Consider the following 12,851-nt stretch of genomic DNA (forward strand, 5'->3'; position numbering starts at 1 on the left):
ATTATCTCTTTTTGTTGTATTTCTTTAGGTTTTGTGTGACTTTTTGGCAGAGCATTATTTACTGCTGTATTATAAAATATTTTATTTAATAGAGTTTTCATAAATTACTACATTATAATTGTTTTATTGAATATTGCAGCCATTTGGACAAACAAAGATTTCTGTGGGCTTGTCACAATTACTTATGATTTATATGGAATGTTACCAAGTTTTATTTTCTATAAATTCCTTTACAGTCATGTAAACCACACCAGTGGTTTTGTTTATATGCAAATATTGTGGCTTCTTTAACAAACGTTAAGACCATGTTGGAAAAAGCACTTGATGTTCTTAATGTTAGCATCTAACAGAATTTCAGAGCCTGAATTTAAAAATGAAAATTGTAACATTCTCCCTGATTTCTTGAATCTGTGAAAGTGATAATCTGCAAGTAATTCTGCCAGTAAAACTTTCAATATATGAAGTTTTGTGAATCAACCTTCCCAGTAAGAATCTTGCACTGGAGATCTTGTCACCTGTCCTGGTTCTGAGCCCAAAGAAGAGATGGCCTCGTGCCTTACTGTGAGAGGGAGCCAACAAATTGTCTTTTAATAATGCACTAGATATATATATAGATTCTGAACATTCTGGTGTATCAGGAGTATGAACAGCAACAACAAGAAAGGAGTAAAATATTAATTTTCACCAAAAGCTCAAATGCTTTGGGAAGAGGAAGAGTTGGAATTCTGCGGTATGCGCAATTTTGGTAGCAGCTTTTGTTTTCAATGTTATTTTAAAATGCAGTGTTTCAGAGGTCCTTATGGGCAGCAATCAAATGCTCTGGCTTGAACTGCCACCTGCATGTTCTCTCCACAGTGAAAAAGAGCCCAGCATTCTTAGATGTGAACACAGGAGCCTTCATCAGGACCAGCAGCTTCGCCGATGAGCTTGACCTGGAGGGCGAGACGCTGCTGACCCCAATCACTCACATCTCACAGTAAGTCCAGCCTGCTGAGCTGTGCCTTGGCTGACTCAAACAAGAGGAGGCACTCCAGGTGGGAGGAGCTGGTGGGGCTCAGATATCTCATGTATTTGCGTCAAACACTTTTCACCTTGACGTTGTGCATCCTGTTGTGAGTGCCAGCAAATCTCCGTGCTGACCTAAGGATGAGTTCACTTGGCTGTGGCACAAGGCTTTAGTTTCTAGTTAATATCAGCTGGTACCCTCAAGATTTTTGCATGGAGATAGTGTGTGGGAGTACTTGCCTGGTGAAGGTTGTCTTAATTCCACCACCATTTTCCAGTAGAATTTCTGTAAAGTGCAAATTTTAAATACTACTTATATGCAATACAAGTCTCTCCATTTCGGCAGCACTTTCTCTAATAGTCAAATTGTGTTCAACATTGCAAGAAAAGTTCTGTTTGATCATTATTATCACTTTGTTGTATATATAAAAAAATCTGAAATTTTAGGTGTGTGGGGGGTGAGTTTTGGTATCTTCCTTTTTAGAAGAAGATTTTCCATTTGTCTTGTATGTTAAAATCGTATCTTCAGGTTCTCCGATCATTCTAAGAAAAAGACAGTTGCAGCAGATTTTTCTTCTAATGCCTTTCCAAGCAAATTTTTTTTCATCTTATTCAAAATCCTGAAAACTGTTTATTATTTACCATAATAGATGTATGGCAATATATCCTCTAGCAGAGGAATGAAACAATTTTTCCCCCTCTAGAAATCCGAGGATTTCTGCAGTGAAACCACAGATGAAAATTCTTGGCATACTTGTGTTTCTGAGGTACAAAACCTGCAGAAATGCCTGCTGCCAACTTCCAGGCCTTCTTCCCATATACTATTATTAGCAGAGAAGCATAAAAGTATTTTTTAGAGGTGTTTTGTAAAGGCATTTATTAAAGAAAAAGAGAATATTTGGGTAGAGTCTTCCCTGTCCCCAGACAGAGGTATTTGCATTTTCATCTGATTCACCTAGGTGTGCATCTGCTTGCAGACAGAGGATTTAGGAGACTTGTATTCTGGAAAATTTCTTAGTAGTACAAGCAGGACAAGGAAGTAATAAACTTCCTCAAGCCTTGGACAAGAACAATGGAGCAAGAAAACCAGATCTAGATGTTTTCTCTGTGTTGCTTTTTTGAAAGTTTATTTTGCCTCCACAGTGCAGATTTTTCCTTTTTTTTTTTTTTTTTTTTTTTTTTTAAATAAACTTGGGTGCTAGGAGTTTCCATTACCCTTTATGAGTCTGGGAATTTTTTAGTTCTTATTGATGCATTTCACAAGGCACTCTATCGTCTTTAAGTCCAATTTGTGCAGCAGCTGAAATTTTTTTTCTATTAACTACTTTGGGACACCTTAAAATGTAGGTGGTGTGTTTCAGATGAAAAAAACCTCAGCAGATTAACACTATTGACTTTCAGTAACTTATCTATTTCTCTCTTACTCCCCTGATTTTGATTCTAACCTTTGTTGAAATTTCCCTGTATTGCTCTAAATCAGGAATGATGGAACAGTACAAAATGTATACTCCATGCATTTGAATTGAGTCTCTGCTAGGGTGGAAGAAAATATAATTCATTGGTTCTTTTAAGACTTTTGGTTTAGATCAAAACTGAATTAATTGGATTAAATGTAAAACTGGATAAAATATTAATTTAAATATGTCTCTTTGAAACATGGGTGCCAAATGTAGATCCTGAGAATTGCTTGTTTGGAGGTGCCTTTACTTTGTATGCAGTTAATTAAAAGGCCTTAAACAGATCAGCACCAGATATGAGGGGTAGTAAAAAAGTTAGTGAAAATCCTGTTTTTAAAATGCAATCCCAAGTTCTCAACAAAATTATAGCACCAGTTATAGTATAGAAAAGTTAAATTATGCGTGCATATATCTAGTTTCAGGTCTTAAAAGCAGTACATATTCTGTCAGAGAAACAGAAACATAAAGACATTTTCAGAATTGGAAGCATAATGTAAAACACTTAACTGAGGTTGCATAGATTTGGGATCCATGGAACTATCCTGGCCAATTATGTATTTATTGCAACATGTGCATTATATTATCCATTAATCACAGAAGGGTGACTCCAGAATAAACATTAATTTTTGCAAGTCATGAATAAATGAGTAAATTTTACATAGACAGTTAATGTAGATGCATATTCTCACTGAGTTTAATAGGGCTGTGTCCAGTAATAAAAATGCAAGTGTGGGGTTTTTTTGCAGGACATATATCAGACTCTGTTTTAAATCTATTTTAAAATAGATGCTGTATTTAATGTAGCTCTACTTCTGTTGAATTGCTAATGGGAAATCTTTCATTAAGAAAGATTATTCTATCAGTTAACCACTATCAGTACACCTTTGAGGAAACAAAAATAATAATTAAAGGACATTGAGGCCTAATGTTCAAATAGGACAACCCATAGAATGATCTGGAACAGTTAAAAAATGCAGTACACAGTGTGTTGTTTGTGATAGAACTTGGCCCTTCAGTTTAATACTTGCTGTGGCCTGTTGTGTTGTAAAAGTGGAATAGAAAACTGAACTGCAGCAATACCACCCCTCTCCTCTGGGCTTCTCGCTGGCTTATTTTTCCCAGTGTGTTCCCAGATTATCTCCTGTTCTGTTTCACTGTGTTGGCTCTTTAGTTTTATTTGCATTTTAAAGGAGTGGAAAAATAGATGCTACTTGTAGCTGAGCCTGAGTTTCCAAGAGGCTCTTGCCCTGTGTTTGTGTAATTCCTTAATTTCTGCATTAGTGTGGATCCACTGGCTGCATGTACTTCTGGGTGTAAGCATTAGTTAATATGGCATATTTGTGATCCTGTTATTGTCTGTATCAAAATAACAACAATTCCTCATGTTTTAACGGCTCTTCCCCAATTTTTCATGTACCTCATAATTGGGTGATGAAAATGCATTTAATTAGTTAAGAATTGGGTTTGTCTATTCGCATATAGAATATTTTTTTCCTGCAGTGACATACTGATGTGATCTTAGATTTTATAGTGTGGGCTTTCACTTAAGGGAGAGCTTTGCATTAAAAAGGGAAAGCACTTCATTTTGTTATTAAATGTATTTGCATCCTGATGGCATTGTGAGTCATGACATTTTGAAGATAAACCCTTCCCTGTTAAAACAGCAAAATAGATGTAATAATTAAGCAAACTGATTTGGGGTTTTTTAATGATTTCCAGATTGAGAGGACCTGATAACAGATTGATGTCTTTTCTGAATGATTGAAATGGATGCTTTTAATTGCTTTGAAATATTTGAGATAAAATGTGCTGGTAAACACTGAGTGCAGTGTCCATGGTGCTGCAGTTACCACTGGTTTTTATTGGAAATAATATTTTCTTGTTCTTTTCCATTAAATTTTTTGAAGTATTCTGTGTTTTAATTGCCAGTATATAGGTTGTTAGCAAGAGATGCAACAACATTGCCTAAAAAACAGTGCTGCATTTGTCTTATAAAAGTCCCTTTTCTTTTGGATTATCAGTGGGTGGAATTTCCATTTGCTTTGATTTGCTAGTCATATTGTAAAAGGTTCCTGCTTTTATCTTCTTCTATACCAAAATGACTTTCTGAAGTCTGAGCAGATATTTCAGTTTCACTCTCAAATGGGCCAGATGGAAGAGCTGACTTCTGCTGTCACAAGAATTCCCTCTGAACTGCTCTTAACAACATTTAAACCATGATTTCCATGGGGTCCATTTTATCATTAATGACAGGACACATTAGAACAGCAGTGATAGCAGCTATGGAAGAACATCCTTGAGTTAAGGCCAGAGCTTAATGTTCACTCATCTCTGGTTACTGCCATGTGCCATTATTCCAGTCATTTGCTTGACTTGCAACAGGAAAGGCTTCAGTGCTTGATGGACACTGGCAGCATCCTTTTTCTTTCTGCATGTTTCAGTGGGTCATCAAGCTCCCTTAGGAATTCTGCTTACAATCTGCTGATTTAATAGTTTACTGAAAAGAGGAGGACTGCTGTCCTCTGTTTGGTATGGAATAGCATTATTATATCCCGTATTTCTTGTTATAAATTTACAATAAACTTGGCCATAGAAATTGACCCTAGAACTCTAGATGTATCAGGAATCTAATTGTTTTATCTATTTGGCTTCTGGAAGACACTTGAGGATATGAAGTGCCCCTAAATCTGGTTTAACAAGAAGTCAGGAAAGTTCCTTTTTCAGTCACACCAATAATTGCAGGGTCATCATCCCATTCTGATTTCTTGTTGCTGCTTGTATGGGAGAGCAAAAGAGCTGTGGCATTCCAGTCCTAACAATGGCTAACCCCTTACATGAGCAGTGATCAATGCAGCACAGTCATCACAGAGGACCCAAAGAATCTCTGATGTGAAAAATTATTAGTTTGCTGTTAGCCCCAGATGCAGGGGGCTGCAGAGCTTGTCTGCAGCTCAAGAGCTGGGTGGCAGTAGCAGAGCAGGACATCAGCAAACTTCTCTCTTAAATGTTGAAAGGCAGATGGATATTTTAGTATGCTCATCATAGTTTATAAGAACTTTGTTTCTGGCTTATGAATATTGATACCAGCTAGAGACACTACCCTAAATAGCTATGGCACACCCACTGTAGCAAAAAGCAAATAGTCTGGACATGGTGCATTTCTGTGTGCAGCTGCCCAGATTAAAAAATCCCTAGAAATTCTTCTCTGCACCTGGAAAGTACTGTGGCTACTGCTGTGCTGAGACAAATTTGACATTAGCAGGTGCTGTTGCATCTGGGTATATTTATTTGGCCATCCTATGCCTCACCTGGCAGCCCTTTGAGCTGGGGCCTGTTATATATTTGTATGATATTGAATAGGGGATACCAGGGTATGGTATTGAATAGTATCAGTATCCCAGTGTATGATACTGAATAGGGGATCCCAGTACACAAACTGTTCCTGTGTTGTGCATCCAATGTCCACGGCAGAGCTGGCTAAAGTTGACTGATTGTGTCTTCGTAATGCAGGCAGTTATTCACAGTATTTTTTTATATGTGGGTTAACCTGAGATGTGCTGAAGGCTTGGGCAGTTCTTCATGGTGTCTTATTTCAGCCTTGACACTGCAGCAGCTGAGCAGCTTCTGAGAGTGCAGAGTGGTGTGGCAAACATCTGTCCCATGTGGTTTCTTGCCTCTTTTATCTCTAGGGAGAAGTTCTTGTGTATTGTGGTGGGTGGTTGCTTTTTTCATAGATTAGATGGAGTGTGCGGTTTATGTCTGTAGCTCTGAAGACCAGAAGGGATAATCAGATTCCCTTTGATCCTGTAAAAGGCTGTAGCACTCTGTCAAACTGCAGCATTACTGTTCTGTGTTCTTAGTATGAGCATAATCATATGAAAGACTTGTATCAAGGAATTAACAAGATGAAAAAAATTCAGGCAGGAACCTAAAGTTCTCAATTTCACCTCTCTTCTTTTTATTATGTTAACTTTCCATTTTTTTTTTTTTTTTTTTTTTTTTTGGGGGAGATGAGAGTGCTGTCATATACTGGTGCTGCTATTTGCCAGAAGTCAGTACTGGACAAATACCTTCTGTGTTGGAGGTTGCAAACCTGTATGAAATAAGACTCTCATGGTCTTTTCTTCTTTACTGCAAATTGTCACTGATGCATTCAAGTGAAGTGCAAAATTACTGTTTGGCTATTTTGTGTTACTGACATGGTATAAAAGTAATGTGTTGACTTTTTCTAGTGTACAAACCGTCTAGGCAGAAGCTAAGATAGCTTAGCTATTTCTTTTGTGTTGCAGATGAACGTTGCATTCCTTGGTCTCCAAGTGCTGGTTTATATCTTGATTGATGTTGAGTAATTAAACCAGACTCCAGCTGCTTAGTGATTCAGAAGTACAGGGCTCCTATGCTGTAAAAACAACAAGCAACTCCCCACTTACTAACTTAAATCATTGTTTACTTTGGGCATCATTCAGAATGATAAGTGCAAAACCTTTTTTTTTCTTTCATTTTTTTTGGATGGGGGGGACAATAAATATATCCTACTTTTATCTAACATAAAAAAGGTTAAATTTTTTATCATTGTCTTGAGTTAATTCCAGAATAAAATTCAAGACAGGAATCGAGCTCTTCTGTTATGAGGATGGAGAATGGCTTTACTTTTTGTTTAGATATGTTGGATATACCAAAAGAAGTAAAAAACTTGATTAATTTATGTGTGCACTTTCACTGGGAGTTATTTTATCCAATAAAAAGAATATGTTTAATTATGTTTAGCATTTTATTAGTGATGTAAAAAGTAATAGTTTTTTATCAATGCAGTAACGAAATTATGAAGTTGTGAAATTTATACTTGTAAGTAGCATTTACTTTGGAATAGTCCAAAATCTATGGCCAACATTGTGCCCACAGATGCTGCATAGACTGTGCTCAATCTGTGTAGCAAACATATGGATTCAACATCACAGCTTTCCAGTAGGAAAACCTGGTATCAATATGAGGTTATAGGAATGCTTGGCAAGGTCGAGGTTGGTACCAGCCAAGAGACATAGTTGACCACTTAGATTTATTCCATGGGCAGATACAAACTAGCAAATGAGCATTTTTAGCAAAAATTTTATTCTGATACTGGTAAAAATGTTAGTGCTTGTTAAAAAGAAATTCTTTAGTGGAATGATGGCTGTGGATGTGTGTAGTCATGGATATCCAAATCTGTGCTTGGGGCCAAGTTGGAAACCAACACTGCCTAACAAGGAAATAGTTCATCTAATGTGTTTTTGACCTAATCATCTAGTTCCAGGCTCAGCTCAAATCCAGGCATGGAAGATTATGGTATTTAAAACCCATAGCACATATGACCTTTGTGTTTTAATACTTGGATCACAAATTTTAATGAGGTCTTGTTAGAGCATCTTTTGCCATGAAGTACACTTGGTTGGAAAAATGGACACCAACAGCTGGTTTAAATATTGCTGAATAGTGCACCAGAACAGCAATGCTGAAGGAAAATACCTTTCTCTAGAGTGTTAATGCACAGGGAAACAATTCCAAGAGGTGTAAATGGGTTCATTTACCTGGCATAATACTGTAATTGTACAGGAAATTGCATGATGTACAATCTGTGGGTAAAGGTGACCTGAAAATTGCTTGAGTATATTGTCAATACATTTTTCTTATTAACTTCATTCACAGTATTTTACCAAGAAATTGTTGCAGGCTTTTTTCATGAGCAAATGATGCTTCCAGTATGACCAGCACCCAGTTCAGAGTAAATGTAGCATTTTCCTCTTGCTGTACTTCTCTGGAGATTAAATTACAGCACTGACACATTAAACACTTTCTTCTGCAGCTGCTCTTTCCGATTGCTATTGATGATTTTTTTCCAAAGTTAAAAACATGACCAAGTGTGATTGGCACCCTAATGGTGTAGCAAAGCTTACTGGAGTGGAAGATTTTGATTTAAACCTTTGCCAAATCCATAGCAGAGCTGTAAAGTGAGGAGCTCTCTGCATCATCCTGGATGCTGGGTGTGTGAAGTGCAGCATGCATGGACTTGGCATTTACTCTGGATGGAAAACTCATAGGAGATCATGAAACTCTTGATTGAAATTTATTTATTACTGCTAGGACTGAATGTAGTTGTAGATTTCACTCAGGGTCTCAAGGACTTTGTCATCCCCATGTGTAGAGCTGTATGTTTTGTTTTATTCCAGCAGGAAGTTCAGCTGGGAAAAGCTGAAGTATTTTCACTGTCTTGCAGACAAAATACCTTAAATATCTTACACTAGTTGTCAGTGTCAAACTAAAGCAAAGCACTGATCTATTGCCTGCAGTTGTGTTTTGGTCTGTGTTTTTTTTTCTCAGCTTCCTGTATCCCACTCCATTCTGTGGTTAAAAATAAATACAGAAGCTTGTTATTGCTATGTCAAATACTCATTTATGTCTGTCTCTCCCAAGGAAAACTGGTGTGTTTGTATTCATTTTTCTCCCTCTTTTCTTCCCATGTGAAATGCAGAGTCTAATTTCAAAAGGGAAATGGATTAAAAAGTGCTAACTGGTGGTGGTTATCTGTCCTCATGTCCTTTCGATCAGGGTCTGCCCAACAGCCAAGCCCCATCTCCTGTGCAGCCAAGTGCCATTGGTACAGGAATGTGACTGCTCCTGGAAAGGGGACTTGTTGAGTGGTGTGGCTCCCAGGGACTTGATCTTTCAGGAATTTTGGGCCCCTAAACATTTCAGCCTTGAAAACAGAGGCAGAGAATGTTCAGAGTGCCACAACATCCTGCAGAGAGCTGGAGAAGTGAGCACAGCACAGCAGAAACAACATTCATAACAAGAGGTTGTGAGGATGCATTTTGTAGGTGCAGGGATTTTTTTGAGGGATGGCACTTTGAAGAAGACCAATATATATGTAATTTGATTTTTATTTTAAACTAAAGCAAACAAATTGTGAAACAACAACCTTATTTTTAAAGGATATTGTTTTATTATATTTATTGATTTTATATATAAATATAAAGATATATATTTTAAAAATAGTTCCTCATTTGTATTTGATGATAGAACCCCAAAATATCACAACATTCCTCGCTACAGTGTAAAAGACAAAATATTTATTTTCTCTTCCCACCCTATACCCTTTGCTATTTTTAAAGCTGGACAACATTTAATGGTTCTTGTTATTTCCCATCCCATTAAATAAGTGGGTAATGCAGCAGGAAGTCAGGTGCCTAATTAAACAGATATTAGAAAACTTCATCAATGTTCTAACTGATAAATACGGTTGACATGCCACTCATTAATCTTGATTTTTAATTTCTTAGAACTTCAAAATTTTTAGGCTTTGTGGGAAATGTCTTTATTTGGAAGGAAAGGTAAAGGTTTGCACTGTTCTTTGTCCTAGAGGATTTGCACTGTGGTGGGTGTATATGGAGCCTATGCCAAGAACCAGAAGGTAGTAGACCAGAAATAGCTGGGTTTGAGTCCTAAATTGGCTGCTGGGATAATAAATAATGGGGGGAAGCAAACATAGTATTTATTCTTCAGTGAATTTAGAAAGTGTTTGCAGTCCATCTGCTTTTTATTTTAGAAACCTAACCCAGTTCTGCCTGTGTAAAAATTTCAGATGCTAATTTTGAATTTTGTGAAGGGTTTTGGGGTGGTTAGTTTTTTGGTTTTTGTTATTTTTTTTCAGACCACCCACATTGGGGCACCTGCCAGGTTTTCTGGGGTACTTCCTTTACTCTGCAGGACTCTGAGGTTTTCTCTAAGTGTGTGTGCTGGGTCTCATCCATTCATCATTATTACATCTTAATGTAGGTTTCAGGTTTGCTAAATTATGTTAAATCACTTCCATATTGAAACACATGAATAATTTTAAATGACTGCAAACAGCAGGATCAGATTATTAGAGCTCTTAATTGTTTCTGTCTTTTTGTCTGAAAGCTTGAAAGCTTTCAGACTTTTGCTGTGAGTTATGAACTGACAAATAATGTATCCTTGCAGTATTTCCACCAATAACACATGTGAGACATGGTACAACTAGGAACTCTTTCTGAAGGAAGCACAGTTTAAAGGTATGAACTTCTCACAAAAACAGTTTAATATAAATCATACCTAATGGGCCTGTAGTCAGTATAGTTTGCAGATAAATTGACAGAAGAATGTATTATTTAAAAATATTTTAATGGCAGGAGTCTCTCATTTGTTAACTTATTTTATGCAAGGTGTCCCTGTGTCAGAAAGATATAAAGATAACCAAAAAAAAATAAAAGAGAGGAAGGGAGGAAAGGATAAAAACAAGCCAAGTGTCTGAAGTCTGAGAATATTCACGCCTGAATTGCAAGTTTTGAGTGCAGTTCCTACCTGATTAGGTAAGACATTTGTGTAGACTGCAGAACATACAAAACATGCAGCAGAGAAAGAAGATTGATAGCTCTACAGAGTTACACTTTGATGGAGCAAACATTCAAAATGCATGTGGCAGTAGTGATAGGTCTAGTGCAGAGACTGAAAAAAAAGGAGGATAGAGTTTGGGTAGAAGGAAAACAAAATGAGTGAGGAAGCTGTACCTTAGTTCCTGGGTTACCCTTGTCCCATCTGTGCTCCCTTTGGTCAGCTCACTGAAAGGCTGGAATGAACTGGCTTTGGGAAGGCTTGGAGAGGAAGGGGACAAGTCTTGGGGATGCTGTGGAAAAGCAGATGGGTTGTAGGAGAATGAGAGAGGAGGAAAGAGAGTAATTGAAGGATGTAGGCTTCAGTGAACAAGAATAGCCATATCAGCAGTGACAGAAGGAGGAAATGAGCTGAGGATATGGGAGGAGAGTCAGCTGATCTTGGTGATACCACTGGATGTGTTTATGTTTGGAATTTGCCTTTAATTTTGTTGACAAAATGGTGTGTTTCAAACTCAAATCGTTACAGTTGGCTTGATGGCTTCTTTTTTTTTTTTGGTATTAAATTTGTGCTGCTGCATTCTAGACACCTTAGTTCTCATTTAGGAATGATGTGTCTGTATATTCAGAAGTACTCCTAGGAAATGAATTTTGCCATTTCTTAGCTTGTAGGTTTCCATCCAAATAATGTGGAAAGTGGGTGTTTGTGCTGTATATGCCTATCCCTTTGGACTGTTGAGGTCCTTTGGGAATTTTCCCTTGGTAGTACAGTTTGTTTCACATGTTGAACCCTGTGTTCTATGTTCAGAGGTGCCAGTGAGTCACACTGGGTGTCTGACCCAGCGAGCTCAGCTCTTAGTCCTGATATTTGACTTCATTGTATTCATTTCATAACTGAGCTACAGGGCCACCAAGGTGATGAGAGGGATGGAGCACCTCTCCTATGAGCAAAGATAGAGAATTTGGATTATTCACCTTGGAATAGAAAAGGCTTTGGGGTGACCTAACTGCAGCCTTCCAGGACCTGAAGGAAGCCTACAGGAAAGATGGAGAGAGACTATTTTTTATAAGAATATACTGACTGGACAGAGGAGAATGGTTCCCATCTGAAAGAGAACAGGTTTATATCAGATATTAGGAAAGAATTCTTTACTGTGAGGGTGGTGAAGACTGGCACAGGTTGCCCAGAGAAGTTGTGGATGCCCCATCCCTGGAAGTGTTCAAGGCCAGATTGGATGGGGCTCTGAGCAACCCAGTTGAGTGAAAGGTGTCCCTGACCATGGCAAGGGGTGGGGAACTAGATGACCCTTAAAATCCCTTCAACCCAGGTCATTCTGTTAACAAAGAGACTGCATAAAGAAAACAGCCTTTGAGATGGAAAAAGATGTTTTCTTTATTTCTTTCTTTTTTCCTTATATTGTTAATAAACCTGACAGTGATTTAAGAATCTATCACTTTGGAATTGTGCAGTGTTGTTTTCCAAATTACTTTATATCATCCTTACCTTACATTTTGTTTTGTCATGGTTTCAAGAACTGTATAGCTCTAGTCTAAGAAACTAGCTTAATTGTTTTAGTGGGTTTGTTTTTTTTTCCATATTAAGACATGAGAAATAAGGTAGAGATGTGAGAAATAACTTTTCTAATGGAAGGGGATCTAGTTTGGCACAAGGGGGCAGTCATGTTATACATGAAATTTTCTCTACTTTGGAGTTACTCAGCTATGGGTTAATAGGCAATCGGGTGATTAAATTAGCATTGTAGGGTGGCATGAGTGCAGTCTTACATTTCATCAGGTTTCACTGGTGCTCCAAGTAGATTGTTTGCTAGAATTTTAGGAAAGATTTATTTGTAATCCTTATTTTGAAGAGTAAAAAAACCCCTGAGTGTGTATGATAAATTGTTTCAGTCTTAAAGGTTAAAAATACATCTATATGTATGTGTATGATAATGTAAGTGTTAGATGAGATGACTGCAGTGCTTTCCACACTTGTCACCTACAGACT

The 12,851-nt window shown here is 37.5% G+C and overlaps 1 protein-coding gene across 5 annotated transcripts in view; it reads left to right on the forward strand.

The window, feature by feature from the left end:
• The window catches only part of KCNQ1 (potassium voltage-gated channel subfamily Q member 1), a 314,921-nt gene that overhangs the window by 91,755 nt on the left and 210,315 nt on the right, over positions 1-12,851 (forward strand). For all 5 annotated transcript variants that reach the window (XM_079308420.1, XM_079308422.1, XM_079308423.1 and 2 more), the window contains one exon: positions 856-976. In XM_079308420.1, the coding sequence (XP_079164546.1) occupies positions 856-976 (121 nt within the window). The remainder of the gene's footprint in view (positions 1-855; positions 977-12,851) is intronic.

This window comes from Erithacus rubecula (assembly GCF_903797595.1).
Source record: "Erithacus rubecula genome assembly, chromosome: 6".
NCBI lineage: Eukaryota > Metazoa > Chordata > Aves > Passeriformes > Muscicapidae > Erithacus > Erithacus rubecula.